Here is a 23,086-nt window from a genome sequence, read left to right on the forward strand (position 1 = left end):
TGCGTGAGCCTGGTGCACTTTTCTTTCACTGCTGCCTGCAGTTCACCCTTTGCTCAGTCCTCCAGCGGAGTGGAGAAGAGTCTGGAGGCCGTCTCGGGCACACAGTGCGGGGCACACAGTGGGCACCCGTCAGTAACTGATCGACTGGACTGCGAGGGTCAGAAGAAAGACCTAGAGAGGGAACCCCGGGTGTATGTGTGTATGTGTGTGGGGGGATAGGGAGTGAAGCAAAAGGCTTTAGGGCCTCTCTGGTCCCTTTCTTTCCCCCCTCCCCCCTCCAGGTTAGAGCTAAAAATATCGCAGGGAGAGTCGGGAGCGGGGTGAAGGTCAAGGCTAGGGATTAAAGAACTCGCCAAGGGCCGCCCCAGAGAATCCGTCAGGCTCAGGGACCCAGCGGAACGCCGCCCGCCCCCCTCGCCCCGCGCTCCCCCCCCCCCCCCCCCCCCCCCCCCCCGCGCCCCGCGCGAGCGGGCGGCGCGCTCCGGAGGGAGAGCAGCCCGAGGCTCCTGCCCCCTCGGCCGGCCGCCCGCACGCCCCCCCGCGCCCGCCTCGGAGCCCGCCCCGACTGCGCCGCCAGGGGCGCCCCCACCTCCCTCCCCCCGGGCCGGGGAGCCGGGGGGCAGCGCCGGAGCCCGGGGGGAGCGCGGCCCAGCCAGCCGGCCGGCCAGGGCAGGGGGCAGCGAGGACGGCGCCGGGTAAGCGCGGGAGGAGGGGGAGCGGGCGGGCACGGCGGGCAGGTCGGGCCGGGGGCGGCCGGGACGTGGGGGCCGGGGCGGGGAGGGAGGAGGGGGCCGGCGGGCTGGCGGAGAAGCGGCGCGGGGCGGCCACGTGAGAGCTGGAGCGGGGGTGGGGGAGGGGGGGTGGCTGCAAGGTGCTGGAGGCAGAGAGCAGGCTGGGCTCCGGCATCCCCCCAAGTCCTGCCGATCAGGTCATGGGGGCCCCCGACGCCCCCGCCCACCCACTCCCCCATGAACGTGTGCAGACAAACAGCGGGCAGACGTGTGACTAGGCCCACGGGACCACAAAGCTCGGGCCGTCAGGCTGGGGCAGGGACTCAAGTGTCCAGGCCGATGGGAGGGGACAAGAAGCAGACTCTGGCCCCTGTGTGTGTCCCAGGTCTCTTGCCGGGCGCTGTCTGCAGACTCACTGCAGAGCGCAGGCCTTGGGGAGGGAGCGCTGAGGGGCTGGGCCCTGCTTCCCCTGACAGCCCCCTTCCACCCCCACCCAGCCCGGGATGTTGGATTAATAGACACTTAGACCCGGGACCCCTGCCTGGGAAGAGGGAGGGGCCACCATGCACCTCTGAGTCAGGGAGAGAGCCACACTTGGGCCTGGTGAGTTCCAAGAGGCTGGCCCCAGCCTAGGGGCCTCTCTTGCACCCCTCCCTGGCTGCAGCACTGTGCCCCGCTTTTATTTCCCTGCTATTCCCCAGAAAGGACTGGATACTGGACAGGAGTGTGGTGTCCAGGGTAGTCTGCAGGTAGGGTACATCCTAGATGCCTCTAAGTTGCCACACCCAGAGAGGTGGAGGGGACTCTTCCTGCATTCCTTGCCCTCTCTTCCTCCCCTAGGATGCCCCCTCCCCACTGCTTGTGCCGGTTATGTAATTAACCCAGCTGAAGCTCTCTGCCAAACTGAGAGTGCCCAGGGGTGCCTGAGGGCCGAGGGCCTGGAGGGATTCGTGGGGAGGAGGGACTGGTACTTCCTCCAGTTGGGAGCCTATATAAGTGGATAAGCACCTGTTGGGGAAAAGGATGCTGCATGGGGCAGGAAGGAGACCAGGGTCCTGTCTTAGTTGATAGTTCAACTGGCTATGTGGTCTTCACTTCCCTAAGTCTCTGGTTTTTTGTTTTTATTTTTGTTTTTGCCTTCAGTAAAGTGGGGAGAAGATACACACACACTCTCACACTCACACTCTCACACTCTCACTCTCACACTACATGTATGTGAGCAACAGTGGATAGTAACCCATCCTGGGATTGCTAGGAGGTTCCATTGAGATGGTGGAAAACCTTAAATGAATGAAGGACCCCTGTGCATATCAGTGGCCACTGTTTATTGAACACCTACTCTGGGCCAGGCACCAGGCTTTCCATGCACGACCTCACAACACCCTATGAAGTTTCTTGCTCGGAGTTACACATTAGGGGAGTGGTAGGCTGGGCCTCAAACCCTGGTGGGTCTCCTTCCAAATCCTCCCCTTTATTTACTGTGCTGTATGCACACATACCTAGTGGATTGAGTCCCCTGGAGCGGGACAGAATGAGGGGCATTCAGCTGTGAACTGTGCTTATATGGAGAGAGCACGCATCCACAGAGTGCTGAAGGGCACGGCCCTGCCGGACCCCAGCCAACCCATCTGCCTGGACCCGTTTAGCGGGCACTGGGGTCACCCTTCCTGGCTATCATCCCCAGACAGCAGGTCTCAGGCACATACCAGTCTCCCCGGTCACTGTCCCCAACAAGGAGAAGGTGCCGAGCTAAGAGATTTCCGTGGGTTATCTCAGAAGTAGGGGCCATTGACCCCACGTTATGTATGTGCAGAGCATGACTCAGATTGGGCAGGTGATTCGCCTACTGACCCAAAGCTCAGAAGCATCATAGCATCGTCTAAAGTTGCTGAAACCGAGCAAGCAAGGAGCTGGTGAATCCATAGCGAGGTCCAACCCCGTTGGCCCTTTCCTGGCTGCTAGCACACCTGCTGTGTGCCAGGCCCTCTGAGCTTGGGGTGGGGGGCGTGGCTGGAGAATTGGACACAGCTTGGCCTGCAGGCATTCACCAGCTAGAATCCCTAAACTTAGAAGTCCTGCTATGTTGTAGAGAGAAGTGGCTGCCATTTTCGGCTGTGTGACTTTGGGCACACTTCTTACTCTCTCTGAGGTGGGATACCTACCCTCAGGGATAAGTACTCACTAAGGATAACCATGTCGGCATGGCAGCAGTGTAAGGGCCCCACAAGCGATCCCCTTCAGCGCCAAGGCGGTCATCTAATCCAGGGGTTCTCAATTGGGGGCATTGGGAAATGTGAGGGACATTTTTGGTCATCATAGTGACTGGAGGCTGCTGTTGGCAGGTGCCTCCTGGCCGCCAGGGATATAAAACGCCCTGCGGTGTGCAGGCAGTCCTGCCCAGTAAAGAATTCTCTCTCTGCAAAGTGCCAGGAGGGCCTCCACTGAGACCCACTGGCCTAGACTCAGCCCTGAGCACGAGGAGACCGAGACCCCCAGGAATTGCTGTCTTGTCTCGGGCTCTGTGGGAAAGCTGGGATTTGAAACTAAGTCCAGAGTTCTTGCCATCCTGTTCTGCAGCCTGCCTCAGTGTGGGAGTCAGACCTGGCCAAAAGTCAGGTCATGATACAGGACAAGAAAGATTGATTCCCACTGATGCGATGGCAGGAAAAAATGGAGAAGGAAGGATGGAGAGGTTTTCCATAAATGGGATTGGGTTTCTGGGAAAGAGAAGGCAGTCCAAGCGGCAGTAACAGCTTCAAAGTCTCCGAGGTGGAAAAGTGTAGGACATATTGGGAGGGCAGGGAGGAAGCCAGCCCACCGAGCCCATCTCTTGTCTCTGCAGTCCAGGTGGAGGCCGCAGAGGGCCCAGGGCAAGCAGGGGCAGCAATGGTTGGTCCTGACGGTGGCTGAGCCCCCAGCCCCTGGAATATGCAGCCCGGGGGAGCCCCAGGCAGTGGCGAGGACGCGGTGGCGGAGTGGGGCGGGAGGCATGGTCTCCACCTACCGGGTGGCCGTGCTGGGGGCGCGAGGCGTGGGCAAGAGTGCCATCGTGCGCCAGTTCCTGTACAACGAGTTCAGCGAGGTCTGCGTGCCCACCACCGCCCGCCGCCTCTACCTGCCTGCTGTTGTCATGAACGGCCATGTGCACGACCTCCAGATCCTCGACTTCCCGCCCATCAGCGCCTTCCCTGTCAACACGCTGCAGGTAAGACGGCCCTCGGCGGGCACCTCGGGGGCAGTGGGGTGGCAGGAGTGGCTGGGCTCCAACCTTCTCTAGGCTTTGACCCTATTGCCAGGCCCCTACCGCTGGCTTTGAGAGCTCCACACTGCCCCATCGGCCACCCCGTGTAGAGCTGCACCAGGAATCCTTTCATTTGTGTGCTGGTTTATTCAACAAATATTTGACGCACGTTTAATGTGGGCCAGGCCCTGTGGTGGGCACCGGGGTAGAATGGTGCCCCGAAAAGGTGTGCGGTTTGCTCTCAAGGAACTCTTCGTCTGTGAGAAGACAAGAGGCAGTTATGATATAGTGCAATAAGTGCCATGACTGGGGGAGATGCGGGGAGCTGAGTCGGCACCAAGGGGAAATCTCACCCACCCAGGGGGATGGGGGGGGTCACAAGAGGGGATGTCTCAGCTCATAGCTGAGCAGGTCAGGGGCAGTGGAGAGAAAGGCCCAAACACTAGATGCCTATTCATATTCTGGGCTCTGCCTACCATGGCCTCAGGCCCACATTGGCTGTGGAAGGGACAGCAGAAGAAACAGCCAGGACCTGGGAGAGGTGTGTTCTCACAGACCCCCAACCAGGTCTCTTGCCCAAGGGTCTTTTCTCTGAGGGGCTGCTCTGCCCCCTGCCCTCAGGACTGGCCCTCTGGGCCCCCTGCCTACGGGGGAGTCTTGTTCAGATGCCCCCAGGCCCTGGCTTACTGGGCTCCTTTCCCCAGCCTGCAGGGACCAGGCCCCCCTTCCCTCTCTCTACCTCTGGCTTGAGAGGGGTGGGGTGCAGGGGGACGCTGAGCTCCAAGATGTGTCTGCTCAGCTATGGAAGAAGCCCCTGGCCAGAATGTGCAGCGGTTTCTCCAGGAAGGATAGTGGTGGAGGCCGGGGAGGCAGGGGCCATGTAACTGTGCAGATCCAGCAACCTCTCAAGCGGAGGCTGGGGGCTGGGGAGGGGCTCAGGTTCATCACTGTCTCAGCAATTCGGGGTGGCAGGGCCTTGTGCCAGCCTCAGGGACACTTGTCTCTCCCAACCCTGGTACAGGATGTCAGCACCAAAGACAAAAGCCTGATCTGTGCATCCAGCCCTTGGCAACAGTGAGGTCAGGGCAGTGGATCTGGCATCAGGGCCACCTAGTCCTCTGCAGAGGACTTTAACAGGAGCCTGAGCAGAGTAGGGGCGGGCAGACCTCACTTTACGGCACCTCACAGATACTGCCCGGATCGCGCTCCAGTCCTGCGCCTGGAGCTTTGTTTTGTCACATTTCGTTGTGTACTGATTTTTAATTTTAATTTAATTTCAGTTTTGGAATAGGTAAGACACGATTTAAAAGCCTAAACTTTGTAAAAAGGTACACCCAGAGAAAGCTCCATCCCACCCCTGCCCCCGATTCTTGCCCCACTTTCTACAGCCATTCTCATTGGTTTTCTATTCATACTTCCTTTACACAAATCATTCATTCTTTCTTTACACAAATAAGAAAATGTATTCTTATTCCACTTGTGTTTTGGACTTAACATTATAACCTGGAGATCTTTCCATGTCAGTAGCTAGAAGTCTGTCTTATTCCTTCATGGCCACACTGGATTCCACTGGAGAGAGTCCCATCTTGTTAGACAAGTGGGTTGTTTCCATTCTTTTACTTTTTCAAACAATGCTGCAATGAATAGCCTTGTACGTAGTCTTTTTGACCATGGGGATGTCTATCTGTGAAGTCCCTTCCTAGAAGTGGCTTTGGAGTTTGGAGGGTGTCAGTTTCCCCTCCCCTCCTATGAAGTTGCCCATTTTGTGCTCCTGCGAGGAGAGTACCTGAACACTAGTTTGCCTAACACCTTCCATCAGAGTGTCCTGTCAAACTTGAGGATTTTTGGCAATCTGATCAATGAGATATGATGGCAGCAGTGTGGTTTTTATTTGCATCTCTGATTACTAGTGAAGTGGAGCATCTTTTCATATGTTTCAGGGCCTTTGCATTTCTTTTTCTGCCACGTGTTTGTGCCCTTTGCCCATCATTCTAGTGGATTATTGGTCTTCCTGATTGACCCTGGGTTTTGGACTTTCCAGGATGCCTAAGACTTCACTCCTGGAGCACAGTTGGGGGACTTTGAGCCGAGAAATACTGAGAGGGGACCCTGGAAGCCTCATAGATCAAGTATAAAACCCAAGAATCCTGATGGCCACCATCTGAAGATAAAATGAAAGTCCATTCTCCCCCAATGCCAGATGAGATCCAGCCCAGGAGAGTGGCATTCCCTGGGTCTGAGCCTCAGTTGTTCCTTCTGCAGCCCCTCTCCCATCAGAGAAGGAAGCTGAGGTTAGAGGGTGTATGCAACTCACCAAAGGAATGAGCAGTAAATGCCTGGTTGACACCCAGCTCCTGTGTTCTTAGAACTGGACTCAGTTTCCGTTGCTCCTTCTCTATCTTGACACAGCCCCAAGATGGTCTTTTACAATCTGGAACACTGCATAGAGCTAACTGGAGGAAAGCTGAGCTTTCTTGCTCCCTCCCTTCAATCAGGGGTGAAGGGACAACCCAGCCAATCAGGAGCCTTCCTCCTCTCCCTTTTAGGAGCCCCCAGGGAAGAGTGGGTGGGAGGCATCCTGGACACCCCCTGTAGGGGTAGCATGTTGGGGGGAGGTGGGGCTGTCACCCCAGAAGGCTGCCAGCTGTTCCCTCTCCCTGGCAGAGAGCTGGAAGAGGGTGGAAGCCTCCCTGCCTGTTTGCCATCCCTCTCACTTCCTGCTGATCCCCACTCCTTATGTGGGATAATGGAGGAACCGAGTACACGTAGGGGTCCCAAGCTTCTAGAGGTCACTGTTTCCAGCAGAATGCAGTCTTCCCGGCCTGAGAAGCCAGTTAATGCCTTCCTACAGTTTTAGATTTGTCCTCAGCATCTTTCCCCTGCACCAAAGTTAAAACTCAGCACAAAGAAAAGATGCCACATCATCTCCCTGGGGAAATCCACTGCAGCAACTTCTAAGCCTTTGAGTTGGGAAGTGCGTTTCTGGAGTCAGAGTTAACTCTCCACCGGTCTTTCCCTGTTTATTCCTTCTCTGAGGTGGAGAACCCGCTGTAGTCCTTTACGCCTGGTCTGTGCCCCACCTCAACTCATAAGCGAGCACAGGAGACATGCCTGCACCTTCTTCTCTTCTTTCGCCTGGGCGCTCAAGGGAGAAGACCTTTGTTCCCCTTGTCCTTGATGGCCTCTGCCTTCCCCAACCTCAGGGACCCCTTCTTTCCCCACACTGGCTGCCTTCCACTGCTCCTGCAATTGCCATCAGCTGGCAAGTTAATTAGCTAATTAATCTCTTAAGGAACCTTCTTTTTAGTGCACTCAGCCTTTCCAGGGGCCTGTTCTTTCCTGAGAATTTGCCACAGGCATTCAAGAGTTCCTTCTCCCTGGAGCTGCCCTAGGGCCCCCATTATGCATCCATTCGCAATCTTTTTCTCCTCAGGCCGCCTTCTCAATCCTGAGGGAAGAGTGGAGCAAGCAGAAGGGGCACATCAGGTAGCAATCTAAGGGCAGCTTCACAGGCAGGAGTTGCATTGATCCCAGCATGGACCAGGTGGGGTTCAGGACCATGGAGAGCTCACCCGCCCAAGTAGTGCAATTAAGGAGCCGACACAGTTGGAGGCGCTGAGTGGGGAGGAGGAAGAGGTATATAAAAACAAGGAAGCCCTGGCTCTGGCCCTCTTGGGAGTTCATAGCAGAAGTGGGTGGCTGGGGATGGAAACAGCTCCAGCCAAGGTATAATAAAAGGTTTCTTAGAACACAGGAGATGAAGGGGGTAGTCCCTTGGTTGCAGGCAGGCTTCTTTGAGATGGAGGAGGCATTTGAATGGAGCCTTGGAAGATAGGATTTCAACAGGTACAGCAACTAGCTCAGGACTTGGCTCTAGAGGCACTTAATAAATGTATTTGAACAAAGGATTGGATGGATGGATGGATGGATTGGAGAACAAAATGGGACAAGGCAGACCTCAGCTCTAGGTGTACACAGAACAGTGCAGTGGCCCTGGAGGTCACGCAGTGTGATCTGCCCTGTCCTGGTTTGAGGATGGGGAAACCACAGCACGAAGCTCCTCCATTCTGCCCTGGGCCTGGCCTCCTGGGGATGGGTGAGTGTGGAAGGCTTGGCGTGCAGTGGCAGGTGAGAGTGCTGTCAGTCTATGGCTGGAGATGGCTGAGGGTTAGGGGAGCCCTCCTGGCTGCTCTGACCTTGGCACTGACTTGGGGGTGTTGCAGGAGTGGGCAGACACCTGCTGCAGGGGCCTCCGAAGCGTCCACGCCTACATCCTGGTCTACGACATCTGCTGCTTTGACAGCTTTGAGTACGTCAAGACCATCCGCCAGCAGATCCTAGAGACGAGGTGAGGGGCCAGCGTACAGTCCATTGCCACCTCAGTGGATGTCCCAATGCTAGCCAACTCCCATGAAAAGGGTGCATTGGGGGGACACAGGTGAAGTGCCCTCTAGTTCCCACATATACCCTCAAACACACACTCATGACATTTTGCTGTCCCCATTTCTGTTAATTCATTTTGGGACCCTTACTATGGGGTGGCTTTTCTAGTGCAGCAGTCAAGAGCAGGGGCTCTGGGAACAAGCCTGCCAGGGCCCCCCTCAGCTGCAAGACAAAGCCAGTTAACGTGTAAGCCTCATGGTCCTCATCTGTAAAATGGGAATAACAATAGTACCCACCTTTTGGATCAGTTGTGCCAGTTAGAGACTATAAAGGACCTCCAGGGCTTAGCGCTGCACCTGGAATAGACGTGTGATGGGGCCATTACTGACCAGGCTCAGCCTGTCCTCATTGAAGGTCAGTAGTTGTGAGACCGGTGGAGTTATGAGATTCCCCCCTCGCCCCGCAGGGTGATCGGCACCTCTGAGACGCCCATCATCATCGTGGGCAACAAGCGGGACCTGCAGCGCGGACGCGTGATCCCGCGCTGGAACGTGTCACACCTGGTGCGCAAGACCTGGAAGTGCGGCTACGTGGAGTGCTCGGCCAAGTACAACTGGCACATCCTGCTGCTCTTCAGCGAGCTGCTCAAGAGCGTGGGCTGTGCCCGCTGCAAGCACGTGCACGCCGCCCTGCGCTTCCAGGGCGCGCTGCGCCGCAACCGCTGCGCCATCATGTGACGCCGCGCCCGCCCCAAGGGTGTCCGCGGGCTGCAGCCCCGACGGGCCCGGGCGGCTTCCCCACGGGACTGCGGGGCTTGAGCCGGGAGCGGGCGAGAATAGAACTCTGACGGTCCGGGCCTGAAACGCCCCTGCAGCCACGCACTTCCCCGCGAGAGGCAGAGGGCGAGAGGGAGCCTCCCCATAGCCGCCCGGTCCTCCCCTCTCTCCCGCGTTTGTCTTACTGGGACGCCGCCTTTAGTGCTGTAGTTAGTGCAGTACCCGGCCCGGCCCCAAGGGGCGCCACAGCCTGTGGGGATTGGGGGTGAGCGCGAAATGGAGGGTGGGGGTGGGGAGGTGCTCCCTCGGCCGGGCCCCCACCCGTCTTCTCCAGAGAGTGTGTCTGTCATTGCCCCGCGTCGTCTTTTTCCCCCGTCCATCTGTTTGCCCGTCCTTAGCTGTCTTATCCACCCTCCTGTCCCCCTTCCTTCCCCCAGCTCCGTTTACAGGGCTCTCATTTCGTCCATCCCCTTGTCGCAGATCCTGGCAGCTTCTTTGTGAGGTCAGCCTTCTGACCTTCAGCACCACTGGCACAGAGCAGAGGGATTCAGGTGGCCCAAGGACACAACCGGGGTCCGAGGGTTGAGGTCCCAGATCAGGCACGGGGAGAAGGCTGAGCTCTCCCCCTTCCAGGGAGACCTCCCCGCCCAGCAGCCCCCAGAGACACAACAACCTACCTTCCAGCCTTAATTCAATGGTCCGTCCCTGCCGGGTGCCCCTCATTCCCTTCCTGACCCCAAGCCAGATCACCCCCTGGGATAAAACTTTTTCTTGATAGACTGTGGAGAGGGAATCCCCCGAAGGATAGATTTATTTCCATGATGCTGGGTTCCAGCCCTCTATCCCCTCCTGCTTTGGGTGGCCTTCCAGACTGTGGGATGTTGGGTTTAGGGGGCTGGTGGTGGGCAGGCTGGTGCCCGGGCGGGGGCGGGCGGAGGGAGAGTCAGGTTGTGCCAGTGAAGACTCTGTCTCCCCATCCCACCTCAATCTGATGCCCCAGACTCTGCCTACCTCGACTCTCAGATTACTCTGATTAATCTGGAGAGGGGCAGAGCCAGCAAGAAATTATGGGGACCCCTGTGCTTGGGGGAGATACACCTGCATCCCCACCCCTAGATGGAGGCCTTCAGGATCTACGCCCCCTTGTCCCAACACCCGTAGCCCTATGCCCTTACTCATTCCACCCCATTTTCTCCGGCTGCCTGGCCGGGTTTCTACCTCTCGTCACCGGAGCTGATCACTGTCAGTTTTGTACCGATTTAGAAATAACAAAAATAATGGAGATACTAGGAGTGGCCTGAGGGATTCCTGGGGGACCTGGGGAGTGGGAGAAGTGGTGCGTGTCCCCTGCCCCCGGCCAAGTTTTCCTTGATGCTGAGCCCTCAACCCTGGTCTGGTGGGAGGATAGCAAGGTCTCTTGTTCGAAGAGGGGCGCACTGAACAACCAGCCTCGACCTAGCCAAGCTGTGGCTGTAGACCGGGAAATCAGGTGGCCCAGAGTGGTGATGGAGTTGAGTCTGAGGGAGGGTTGTGGGCGGGGAATTTATCATACAGATCTAGTGTAAGAGGGAATCTGCCATTCTTTCTGCTTCCCCAGCTAATTCCCCCTCCACCCACCGGGGTAGCACAGCCCTACAGTGACTGCCCAGACCTTGGGCCGCCCAGTATTCCTGGGTTATAGTCCCTGCTGTGCTGCATGACTTTGGGCAAGTGACCTACCCTCTCTGAGCCTCCCTCTGAAATAGAGGAGGTGGCTCCCCTTCCCCACACCTTGGAGTGGCTGGGAGGGTAAGGAAGAGGGCCTGCCCCCTTTTTCCCCTGCATCCCTGCCCCTGGTTCACCAGGGGCATGGGGTGAGGGATGGCAGCATCTCACCTGCCCTGTCACCGTCGCCGCCAGCTCTGAGGCACCTGAGGTGGGGGTGGGGGACCCAGGCCTCTGGCTGCCCCTGTGGGAGCCATTGGAATGTATCGCCTGACTGCCCCCCCCCCCGACTCCTTCCGCTTCTCCCCAGGTCTTTGATTTCGATTCCCTCCATTCTGAGTCTCTGTCCTTCTCCCTGCTCTCCCCCCAGGGTTTCCCACCACAGGGTCTGGAAGTGTGTGTGTGACACCCATTGCGCTGTGATTGGAAGTCAGATTAAAAATCAGGGAGTGTTTTCCCTCGTTTCTGTACCAAGGTGTCGGCTCTGTTCCTGATGGTGAAGGGAAGGCCTGCCTGCTGAGCTCTACCATGGAGGGAAGGAGAGGGTGGTGGGGTGGCCCCGAGACCCAAGGTCCAGCTGAACCAGGAGAGCTGATGGGAAGAGTTTGGGATTCATCTCTTCTCCACCTACCTTGAACCCTCCAACTCTTCAAAACCATCCAGAGGGGAAGTGTTTCGTCTCCTCCTGCCACTCTATCCAGAAAGTTTTCGTACCTGGACTCAATCCTGGTTTCTGCTTCTGTGTCTTCGTCCCGCTTGCCGCCGAGCCTCTGTGGCCCCCGTCATAACTTCGTGGGTGTAGATGTGTTAAGAACACTCAACCATCCCTCTTGGCTCTGAGTGATCTCGGTTCCCAAATTCCAGAGCAAAGCTTTGACGTCCTGCGCGTGTCGGGTGGCCCTTGTCTCTGTCCATGGTGCTGACGCACCAGCTGCTTCCAGGAGAGATCGGCCGTCTGGCAAGGTTGGCTGAGCCTCAAGAAAGGAAGCCTCTCTCACCCCCAGCCCCCTCCCCTGCTCCCTCCAGTGGGAGAACATTTGAGGCTACACCTTCGTGCACCACCACAGCCTTAGAGTGAGGGACTCAAAAGCTGGGGACTCAAGGACAGACCCACACATGTTTAATAACTTATGAGTTGTGGAAATGGTGGACATGGCCAGAGGTCAGAGGAAAGGAGTCTGGAGAGCTGTTCTGGGGAGGGCAGTAAGGTACAGGATGGCCCCACCGCCCCTAGCCTAACTCTGGAGTCGGAGTGGGAGTGATGGGCTGGCCCTTTGCTCAACTGAGCGGATTGAGTCTGTATTTGTCATCCTACCTCTCCTGCCCAAGGCCTGTACTGAGGTGAGGCACTTTCCCTTCCACTCCTGCAGCTGGAAATCCAATGGATACATGTGCATTCTTTTCACTTCCCTCCTTCCCAAACCCACAGGTGAGGAGATGAGAAGCCCCTCCTCAGACCCAGGACTCCTCAGGTGGGAGTGGAGCTGGGTCAAGCTGCTGAGGCCCCAGACCCTCCAAAGGCTGGAGGCTACTCTCCAGTGGGGCCACTGGCTCTTTCCCCTCTTTTCCTTCCTCCTCCTTCTCCCCAGCCCTGGCTCCATCCACCAGGGCTGCCTTCCCTCCCTTTCTGCCCAGCCCTGCTCTTGTCAGTCTGCCCCTGGGGGGCACCCTGGCTGGACCCAGGCGGAGGTAGGCCAGTGGCTTGGGGATTCGTGAAGGCTGCTTCTCAGGCCTGTGGTCTCTCCGGGGTGGGATCCTGGGCCTCAGCTTCAGCTTGTAGATGGATGGGACTCTCTGGGGCTTCCGGAGTGTTCTCTTGCCCTTGCCAGGACATGCCTTGGCTTTGTCAGTATTGGGGCCTGAGGGCAAAGGTGTAGGGGCCTCCCTGCTGACAGACACTGTAGGGGCTGAGCAGTTCTGCCCTCCTTGAGCTGGGACCTTCCTCATCCTGGTACCCTTGGAACTCAGGTTTGCCTTAGTCCTGGGCCCACTCTCTTGAGCTCCCAGTTTCCCTTTTGGACTTCCTGGGCCTATGGTAACAGCTGGGTTAGGGGAGCCTAGAGGTGCTGCCTTCCAGGCTCTCAGGTCCACTTTAAGGAGTGGTGGGGGGCCCTGAGCCAGTTCTTGGATGACTTTGTCATAAGGACCCCCAGGTGCAGGCCACCGCCCCCCCAGGCTGGGGACGTAGACTCCACTACGAGGGATGGCCCCGGACCCTGGCCCCCAGGGGTGGGCACCCCCCACCTCTAACAGCTTCATGTTGGCCAAAATCTCCTCCTCCAGGCTGTGATAGATGCCTTGCTCCTTGCTCCCGCCCAGGGGCAGGGGTGTGTACTGCCCCTCCTGCCCGTGTGGGCCCAGGCCCTGCAGCTCTGGAGACCCTGCTGTCACTGGGATGTCTGGCTTCTGGTCCCCTTGCCTCTCTTCCACAAAGCAGTCCCCATGTCTGGGCCCAGCCAGGTGCCCAGTGACAGCCCTTAATGGGATAGGGTTTCTCCCCACTTCTGTCGTGGAACCTCCACTTGCAGTACCTGGAAAGCTTCTTCCTGGAGTTGGGGGGCGGGCAGGGGGCAGCCAGATGGGGATCTTGCTGGGTCCTTTAACAGGGGATGGAGAACAGGCAGATGCTGGCTCTCTGAGCTGGGAGGAAGCACCCTCGGCTTCACCCCGGGGTGGTTGCCTGGGGCCCATGGGCTTAGCAGAGCTGGGGTAACGAGGCAGGGGAGATGGTGCTCTTGCTGGTGTCCCTTTGGCGGTGGCCTCAGGGGCTTGGAGTCTCTGGGGGGTGGGGGCTCTGGCATGGGTTCCCCAGTTATCTGTCTCCTCATGAACCCAAGATGTGGGAGTCCTTCCCCTGAGGAGTTCTGGTGGGTCTCTGTCCCCCCTTTTCCCCGAGGAGGTGCACCGTGGGTCTCGGGTCCTGTGGGTGGGTGAGGATTGGGGGCTGGGTGGGCTGTCCCCAGCTGGCAGCTGCCTCCAAGATGGGGTCAATGACTTCTCCTGGCACCTGAAAGGGAGAATCATAAGGCCAGCAGGGTCATCTGATCCAGACCCCTGGCTCTGGGGAGGGATGGCCTTTCTCCGGCCAGAACTCAGGGGGCCAGACTTCACGTTGCATGAAACAGATGCTCCCTCTCCCCCTGTGCCTACCCGAGAGTCCTCCTTATGGCAGACACTGTTTAAGTCTGTGCTCCCTCATCCCCTGTGTAGCAGATTGAAAGAAGCCTGGTGCAGACCCTGGGTTACTTCAGATCCCACAGCTAGAGGCCACCAGTCTTGGGTGGCAGATGAGTCTTAGTGTCTGCTCGGACCTTGAGTAGGTCTGTTCCCTTTATGGGCTTCAGCCTCCTCATCTGTGAAATGGGAGGGCATATGAAGTAACTAGGTGATCCCAAGGGTACTGGATGTTTTTCTGTTTCTGAACACCTGAGGTCACACTCGCTTTGGCAGCACATAGACTAAAATTGAAACAGCTGAGCTCTTTTTGGGGCTCCCTTTATCTTGGGATGAGGTGGCCTCTGAGAATGTGGACTTCAAAGCAGAGAGAAGCCCTGCCCTGTCCCTCCCCTGTACCTCAGGAATGATGCTGTCTCTCTGAGGACCCCTGCCCCTGCTCCTCCGTCACTGCGGGGGCTGGGGGAGGATGAGACGGGGGGCCTCAGCTTTCGGCCTGAAGACGTGTATGTCTTCCAGTCCACAGAGGGCAGTGGGCTCTGGGAGCGGCTGATGGTCATCGTAGGCTGTCGCTTGGAGGGTTCATCCTGTACCCTCACTTCGTGCTGCACCGGTGGAATGGGGGGCTTCAGGAAGCTGCCTGGCTTGTGTGCTAGCAACACAACCCCACAGAGAGAGGAGAGGAGAAAGCGTTAAATTCCTGCTGATGGGGTGCACTGTTCCCCTCCCCCAGCTGCCCCACGCTCCACATCCCACATTAGAGACAGCGGGACCTAGGGTGACAGCGCCAGCGCCAGAATTTCCATAGAGGGGTTTAGGGTATGAAGTCTGGTCAGGGGGCCCAGCTGGGGGACTTGTTTAAAGCTGCGTTTGTGTTGAAAGTCCACATCTTTTACTTAGATTGCAGGCTTCATTGGGGTGGCTTGAAGTGCTGGTGGATATTGTGGGAGCGCTAAAGACCCAAGTCGTGCTTGGTGCCACCACTGTGGACATCAGAGCTAGACCTACGCCCTGTCAAGAGGCTGCGGATTCTTTGTGTGTTTGGCGCCATCTTGTGGCTAAAATTGGTATTGCACTATGGCCGCTCAGCTTTCCTCCTAGGGCTGAGAGGGCACCACACCTGTAACCTTCTGTAGTCTCTTCCTTTCCTCCATCCCTGCACACCTCTTGCCCCTGTAGATCAGACCTACCTCCCGCCTCTGCTTCTGGCCTCCCGACCCAGAGCCACAGGCAGGGGACTCTCAAGGGACTCACAGAGGGATGTGCACCGGCAGGGGTCATGTTTGTCCAGATAATGGCTGAGTGTGTCCCAGCCGCCCCCCACACGCACCATCACGTGGTTCCGGAGGATCTGCAAGGGGCAAAGGTGAGGTGGAGGGCATCCCCTCTTCCTGGACCAGCCTGCAGGCTTCCAGCACGCACTCTCATCCATGTAGACATGCACACGCAAGTACCCCCTGCACACGTGTGTGGTTAGGAGTGTGCATATTTTGCAGCCTGGGTCTCCTCCATGACTGGCATCGGATAACACGTGTTTTTAAGGGTGGAGGCCAGGCTGGCAAACAGAAAGTTGCCCCACAGCGAGCTAAGGGACTTCACAAGCATTGTAGGCTGGCCCCAGCACTCTCTTCTCTCCCTTCACCGTGAAGGGGTCTGCCGCTACCCGTGCTTGTATCAGAAGCAGGGCCCTGGCTTTGCTCTGTCGCATGTGTGTCAAAGAATCCGTGGGAATCTCAGCCCTGCTCCACTCTGCATCACACCGTCTCTCCAGGCTTCCATTTCCTCAGCTGAAAAGTGGGGCCCCGAATCCTACCTCCTTCACAGGGCCATTGGCTCAGAGGCTGGGTGAGGGCCCAGGAAGCTGGCTCTGCCCCCAGGTGTGGCCTGCATCCAAGGAAAGTGCTTGGCCACACCCTTGGGTACAGACCATCCCTGGTGAGGCACGGCCAGGTATGGGGGGTGGTGGGGGTAGTGGGAAGCACATTTCAGACTCAAACTACTGCTCGTTCTGCAGAAGGTACCAAGCCAGGCATGTGCGGCGTGGACTGTGGAGTCCTGAGCCTGGGCCGCACACTGAACACAGACCTGGGTTCTCAGGCCCCTTGCTCTGACCAAGCCTGTGGGAGGAGTGGAGGTGATGGAAATTGGGGGTACCCTTCATACCCCACTTCTGCCTGGGGACACCCTCTAGACTAGGCTCAGGTGGAGGAAATTGGGGGGCGGGTTCTGGCTGCTCTAATGGGAAGAAAGAATAGCTTGCCAACTTTGCCAGGAATCTTCTGGAATTCTCCAAGGGAAAGAAAGAAAGTCCCAAGGCCTGGTAAGTTGGGGTGAATGGTGGCTTCCTGTCCTTGCTCTCAGGCCTGGGCAGGCTCCCATAGAAGGAAACCCTATTTTGCTGAGCCTGTGGTCAGCTGGCCCTTCCACCCTTGCCCTGGGACTTACCCTGATGAAGATGAGGGTGTTGGAGTCCCCCACGCGGTACTTTCCCTCGGACACCTTGACCATGGAGAACTGAACCGGGCATGTGCAGTGGCTCACGAGGCTCTGAACCTGAGGGCAGTGGGCAATGGGCTCAGCCCTCCCCTCCGCCCAGGTGCCCAGGCTCCCCCGCCACGGGGTCAAGCCCAATGGAGGGCCTGTGTGCCCCCAGAGCCAGCTAGGAGGTATCTGCCGTGGTCAGAGCTGGGGGCTGAGAAGAGAGTAGAGACTTTTAATGACCCAATGAGAACAAGACCTTGAGTGGTCACCTACAGTGTGGGGCCCTCAGTGGTCAGCTGACAGGCAGTGGAATGTAACAGTGAAGGAGGCAGACCTTGGAATCTCACAGGCTTGGGTTGGAGCCTTGCCTCCACCGCCTCATAGGCCTTGGGCAAGTTAACAAACCTCCCTGAGCCCGAATCGGTGGTTGAAATAGGGTTAATTGCAGTAGCAGCTAACTCCTATGGAGCACCCCCTCTGTGCCAGACACTGTCCCCAGCACTTCATAGCGCTGGCTTGTTTACTATTCACAGCAGCCATAGAAGGTAGGTACTGTTAGTATTTGCAAGTTACAGATAAGGGAACCGAGGCACAGAGAGGTTAAATAATTTGCCCAAAGTCACACAGTCGCGAAGCAGTAGAACTAAGACTTGAACCCGGGCGTTAGTGATGGTGTCACTGTCTGTGTTCTTAGAAACCGTCCCGCAGGTTAAATGAGAGAGGTGTTAGTGTGGATTTATAATAAAATAGTAAAAAGCTGTTTAGCTGCTACTCTGTGTGAGGGGGGGTTGAGGCTCAGACTGGAACATGACTTCCTCAAAGCCACACGGTGAATTAGTGTCAGGGTGGGGCCTGGAGCTCCGAAGGGGGTGCCTCGAAGTGTGCAGGCGGGGCACGGGCGGGAGGCGGGGCAGCGGGAGGCGGGGCCTCGAGGCTGTGTCCAGAGCACCCTCACCAGCTGGTCCAGGTTGCGGAAGTGGCAGGGCCGGCGCACCGGGGGCTCGGGCGGCGGGGGGTCCGGCGCGGGCAGGGCCAGCTCCTGCCGCAGCTGCTCGTCGATCTCCTCCTCCAGCTGCACGAGGGTGGGCGCCGCCACGCCGAAGCGCCAGGCCCGGCGGCCCAGCTCCAGCAGACACAGCAGCACGTTCTTCACGTTCTTGCGCAGCACCAGGTCCTCCGTCTCGAACATCAGCACCTCTGGCAAGGAGGGGGAGAGGAACAAGGAGGGGCAGGCAGCCTCAGCCCACTGCTGACCTCCCCGAGCCGAGCGGAGCCATCCCTGGACAGAGGTGGCAGGCCTGGGGGTGGTTTGGGTCTCAGGTTCTTGAAGGCAAGCCAGCGCCCAGGAGAGGTCTGGGCAGAATTGCTCAGGCACTGAGTGCAGACAGGGTGGCCCTTCCAACAGGAGAGGTTGGGCGTGGGGAGAGGTGACACAGTCAAGCAGGGGGACCTGGAGCCTGGCGTGGGGACCACGCCAGAGAAGGGTTAACCGGCCTTGCTCTTCTCCCCACTCCGTTTGCCAGGATGGTCCAGGAGCAAGAAGCAGTTTATCTTACTTCCCGCCCACTCCGCTCACCTCCAGTATCCACCAGGCATCTCAGACTCAACCCCCAGCCCAGGATCCCCGTGCAGGATTGAGTTCCGGCTCTGGAGCCCAGCTGCCAGCGCTGGAATCCAGACTCTCCCACCCACCAGCTGTGTGACCTTGGGCTGGTCTCTGAGCCTCAGTCTCCTCTTCTGTAGAATGGGGAGGTAGTGTCTATGTCCTGGAGGTGTGGTGGGGATAGCTGTTAAGTGTTTGCAGACAAAGTGTGGCACGTGGTAAGGGCGCAATAAAACACCAGCTTTCATCAGCCCTCCCGTCCTGCTCCTCACTGCCTTGCCACCAGCCAGTAGCCCAGCCAGATCGTTCCCTCTGCCTCACCCCACTGCTCTTGCCTGGAGGATGGCGCAACATCCAGCTTCATCCCGCTGCTGGGTCTAAGGCCAAGGAGATTAGGGATCCTGACATGTCACCTCACTGTCTCACAAGCCCCAGCACGACTGGCCCTCCCTAACGTCCACTTGCCTCCTCCTTATCCTCTCCCCAGCCCTCCCTGGCGGTGCCCTCACCCACCCCAGCTCCTCCCAGTCATTCAAACACAGCGCCTTCTGGAGACCTTTGCCCCTGCTGTCCCCCACCTAGAATCCCCTTTCCCCCAAACTTCTCTTTGTTCCTCAAGACTCAGCCCAGACCGCCTTCCTCTCTGCGGCCTGTCTTGCCCCACCTTTCCACCTCATCAGGTCGCTGTTTCCTGCCTGGTCCCCAGCACGTGCACATCTACTTGGAGCTTTTATCACATTGGGCTGTAACTTATGTATCTGCTCGTCTGTCTTTGTCCACCATGAACTCCTTGGTCTCATTATTTCCTGGTGCCCAGCATGGTGCTCAACACAAAGGAGAGGGACGCTCAATGTATCTTTGTTGAATGAATGAATCATTCAATGAACACATTTGTTTATTGAAAATTTACTATGAGATGGGGAAACTGAGGCACGGAAAGGGAAGGGATGAGCTGGCCCAAGGCAAATCTGGAAGGAGGGCCCCAGTTCCTGACCCACGATGCAGCCTGGCCTCAGAGAGGAGATGGACGGCCAGCAAGATAAGGGTCGGGGCAGGGGGTCCAGGTGCTTACCTTGGATACCCATCTCCTTGCGACACCACTGGATGAAGTTGGAGATGTTGTCCCGGGCCTGGAAGGTGCCCGGCTGGGCGGCCCCATTGTAGGAGACCCCAGCCTGGGGCAGGGGAATCCTCTGGGCTCGGGCAGGTGCCTCAGCCAGGAAGGCCAGAGCAGCCTCGGTGATGGTGTTGGCGTGCCGGCACAGCACCAGGCCGGTCTCCAGCACCTGCAGGAAGTTGGCCGCGTCGATATCCAGCCCGTAGAGATCCCGAAGCCACTCAGCCAGGTCCTCCTTCATGGCTTCCAGGTACTGCTCGCTGGACTTAAAGGGCCGGATGCTGCGCACGGGAGGCCCCAGGGTCCCAGGCCTCCTCCCATGTACCCCAGGCAGGGACATGGCCTCAGCAGGGGAGGACGTGGGCGCCTCCTCTCTCCCGCTGCTGCGTTTTGCCTCCTGCCCCCTGCTGGGTCTTGGCCAGTTCTCCCTGACTCAGGGGTTCCCCTGCTATCCTCAGACAGCCGGGACTCCGGCCCTGCTACTTGCCGCTGGCTCCAGCCGCCACCAGGCCAGGCCAGGCCCCCGCCCCCCACATTCCTCAGTCCCTGCCTGAACTTTCCCTACTTGGTGGCCCTGCAGAGAGTTCACTCTCCGGCTGCCCAGTCCCCTCAGAGTTCGCCACCTCCCAGGACAGGCGGAGGTGAGGACACTCCTGTGTCCCCCCAGGGCTGGACGGTTCTGGGCTGGCTGCCTCAACTCCCCACCGGCCTGCCAGCCGGCCTCTCCACTCTGCTTTCCCCTCCTCTCCTTGGAGACAGTGACTGCTACAAACACTCCTTGTTAACCCTTCCGGGCAGGCTGGCAGGGCTGCCCTGCAGAGCCCGCCCTGGAGCCGATGGAGCAGAGAAGAGAGGCTGGGGCACTTCTCTCACAGGGCCTGGGGGCTTCTGGGGAATCGGGGAATGCAGGGCCCGGGGGTGCCGTGCCTCGGGGTGCTTAGTGAGCCCTGTAGGATGGGGATGAAACAGAGTGATAGAGTCCAAAGACACGAGTTTAGCCCTGGACCCTTTCCTCAGTCCCTCTGTGACCTTCATAGGCTACCTAGTCTCTCTGTGCCTTAGTTTCCTCAACTGTCAGATGGGAATAAGAATATCTCCCTCTCTGGCGTGTTGTGAAGAATGAAGGAATAACGTACGTGGAAAGCCTCTGACCGTCAGGACACACACGAGCGGGACTGGGTGGGTCCCAGCTCTCACTGAAGCTCCCAGCAGCCCTGTCTCTGCCCCAGGAGCCCCACCGTCTCTAGAGAACCTGCTCCATCCCCCACTCAACCCACATGATTCCTCCAGGGCAGGCTGTCAATCACAGGACCTCACCCCATGGCCACAGCAATGCGTTCATTCAACAGATATTTCTTGAGTTCCTACTATGTGCCAGGCACTATTATAGGCCTGAGGATAGAGCAACAAACGAGGTCCCTGGCTTCATGGAGGCCACTTACATGTCAGGGGGTGATGGAGGACAGATAAATAAATCTGTTGTAAGTCACATGGGGATAAATACCAGGGAGAACAAGAAAGAACTAAAGGAGATGGAGATGCAGATGTGTGTGGAATTTTACATAAGATGGTGAAGGGAGGGGCCGCCCTGGTGGTGCAGCAGTTAGGTGCGAACATTTGGCTTCAGCGGCCCAGGGTTCACCGGTTTGGATCCCGGGTGTGGACATGGCACAGCTTATCAAGCCATGCTGTGGTAGGCATCCCACATATAAAGTAGAGGAAGATGGGCACGGATGTTAGCTCAGGGCCAGTCTTCCTCAGCAAAAAGAGGAGGATTGACAGCAGATGTTAGCTGAGGGCTAATCTTCCTCACACACCCAAAAATGATGGTCAAGGGAGGGCCTCCCTGCTCACTGCTGTGGTGATATCTGAGCAGAGACCTGAGAGAAACGAGGAAGCAAGCCCTGCAGATACCTGGAGGGAGGGTACTTGAGCAGCGGAAACAGCCAATGCAAAAGCCCCAGGCAGAGGCAGGCTTGGCAGGGTCCAGGAATAGCAAAGAGAGTCAGGGTATGAGGTGGAGAGGAAATGGGCTGCTGGATGAGGCAGGGGTCGGCTTTCCCCTTTAGAAGGTAATTTTCTTTCAGGTACCTCCTGAAGGCATCAGAACTATGATTATCATACCCGTTTTATGGATGAGGAGACAAGAAAACAAGCTAGCGGGAGGCCTCAGTCCCTCACTGTGTGGACCCCTCCGCAGGGTCGATCGAGTGTCCTCATGACATGGCAGCCGCCTTTCCCCAGCGTGAGACTCTCCTCAACAGAGAGGGCCAGGCGGGAGCCCCCGTGTCTTTTATTGCTCAGCCTCGGAAGCCACACTCTCATTTCCACGAGGTCCTATAGGTTACTCAGCTCTGCCTGATTTCCTGAGGGAGGGACTACATAAGAGCGTGGCTACCACGAGGCAAGGATCGTGGAGAGCCATCCTCGAAGCTGGTTACCCCAGCACAGAGGAGCTGTTTCTTTTTCTTTCTTGCCTCTAGAATCCTCTTTTGTTCAGATAGTAGGCCTTGAAATTAGGGAAGGTGGGCCCAGCCCCAGAGAGAGAATCACGACGGGTCTCAGGCCATCGTGGCAGAGTTAAAACTGCAGTTCCTGCCGAGGTTCCAAGATACAGCAGGTGCAGCAAACCAGGAAAGGAACACGACCATCTGCAGCAGGTGTTGAGGAGTCATCCGGAAACAGGTCACTTGACTCTCAGACGTCTCTCCCACTAGGGCATACAAGAGTTCGGTTGATGCAGACTGGGAGAGGATTGGTATAGAAGATTTATTTAGGGGCTGGCCCGGTGGCATAGTGGTTAAGTTTGTGCACTCTGCTTCGGTGGCCAGGGGTTTGCAGGTTTCGATCCCACTGCTCATCAAGACATGCTGTGTCAGCATCCCACATACAAAATAGAGGAAGATTTGCACAGGTGTTTGCTCAGGACCAATCTTCTTCACCAAAAAAAAAAAAAAAAAAATTTAGAGAATATTGCATCTGTGCTGCGTGTCCTGTGGTAGGCTGAATCATGACCCCCAAAGATAGGTGTGTCCCAGACCCCAGAACCAGTGAATGTTACCTTAGATGGCAAAATGGACTTTGCAGATGTGGTTGAGGATCTCGAGATGCTCAAGAAGGTTGAGGAAGGTGATCCGGATTGTCAAAGTGGACCCTAAATGTAATCACAAGTGTGAGGCAGAGGGAGGTTTGACTACAGAAGTAGGAGATGTGCAACTGAAGCAGAGATTGCAGTGATGGGGCCACAAGCCAGGAACTCCGGCAGCCTCCAGGAGTGGGGAGAAGCAAGGAACAGAACCTCCCTTGGAGCCTCTGAAAAGAACCAGCCCTGCCGATACCTTGAGTCTAGTCCTGTAGGGCTCCTTTTGGACTTTTGACCTTCAGAACTGCAACCGAGTAACTGTGTAGTTTTAAGCCACCTCAGCGTGGCTTGATGAGTGGTGCTAGGTCCGTGCCCAGGATCTGAACCAGTGAAACCCTGGGCCACTGAAGCAGAGCACACAAACTTAATCACTCGGCCACAGGGCCAGCCCCTGGCCAGCCAATCTTGACTGACATGGTATTCAAAGTGTAAGAGGCCCCATTCTCTTTATACAAATATAAGATGTTGTTGTAGGTACCCTCACTTGGGTAGCACTTACATACTATCTTATCGGATATTCCTTCTTTATCTTTATTAACAATAAAGATAACTTTATTGCTCAACTAAAATGAATACCACATCTCTGTTATATCTAGTTATTGGAAGTTAATGAGCTATTTATACTATTAATATAAAATTAAAATTTAATAGAAAAAAGTAGACAGGTTGTAGCTTTACTTTTGGTAACTGACTTCATTTTGTTCTGCAGATATGATTTCTGTGAATGGCAGAAA

General features: G+C 57.1%; 2 protein-coding genes across 2 annotated transcripts; one reads left to right on the plus strand and one right to left on the minus strand.

Moving 5' to 3' along the window:
- The first annotated feature begins 456 nt into the window (after nt 1-456).
- On the plus strand, nt 457-11,305 carry RASL10B (RAS like family 10 member B). Its single transcript, XM_044745402.2, has 4 exons — nt 457-695; nt 3,574-3,936; nt 8,196-8,320; nt 8,822-11,305. Exons 2-4 carry the CDS (start codon nt 3,721-3,723, stop codon nt 9,090-9,092), a joined length of 612 nt encoding a protein of 203 aa, XP_044601337.1. The 5' UTR covers nt 457-695; nt 3,574-3,720; the 3' UTR covers nt 9,093-11,305.
- A 635-nt stretch (nt 11,306-11,940) lies between these two features.
- On the minus strand, nt 11,941-19,680 carry GAS2L2 (growth arrest specific 2 like 2). The gene is made up of 6 exons (XM_044745401.2): nt 19,166-19,680; nt 17,446-17,687; nt 16,455-16,562; nt 15,264-15,360; nt 14,409-14,661; nt 11,941-13,842 (listed from the first exon to the last, which is right to left on the minus strand). Exons 1-6 carry the CDS (start codon nt 19,548-19,550, stop codon nt 12,288-12,290), a joined length of 2,640 nt encoding a protein of 879 aa, XP_044601336.2. The 5' UTR covers nt 19,551-19,680; the 3' UTR covers nt 11,941-12,287.
- Nucleotides 19,681-23,086: the final 3,406 nt, after the last annotated feature.

This window comes from Equus asinus, chromosome 13 (assembly GCF_041296235.1).
Source record: "Equus asinus isolate D_3611 breed Donkey chromosome 13, EquAss-T2T_v2, whole genome shotgun sequence".
Taxonomy (NCBI): domain Eukaryota; kingdom Metazoa; phylum Chordata; class Mammalia; order Perissodactyla; family Equidae; genus Equus; species Equus asinus.

Coding starts and splice junctions, on each gene's coding strand:
- RASL10B (XM_044745402.2), top strand. CDS start 3,721: ATGGTCTCCACCTACCGGGTGGCCGTGCTGGGGGCGCGAGGCGTGGGC. Junction 3,937..8,195: donor TCCCTGTCAACACGCTGCAG/GTAAGACGGCCC, acceptor GGGGTGTTGCAG/GAGTGGGCAGACACCTGCTG. Junction 8,321..8,821: donor CAGCAGATCCTAGAGACGAG/GTGAGGGGCCAG, acceptor CTCGCCCCGCAG/GGTGATCGGCACCTCTGAGA.
- GAS2L2 (XM_044745401.2), bottom strand. CDS start 19,550: ATGTCCCTGCCTGGGGTACATGGGAGGAGGCCTGGGACCCTGGGGCCT. Junction 17,688..19,165: donor CAAGGAGATGGGTATCCAAG/GTAAGCACCTGG, acceptor CCTCCTTGCCAG/AGGTGCTGATGTTCGAGACG. Junction 14,662..15,263: donor CTGCCGGTGCACATCCCTCT/GTGAGTCCCTTG, acceptor TTGTGTTGCTAG/CACACAAGCCAGGCAGCTTC.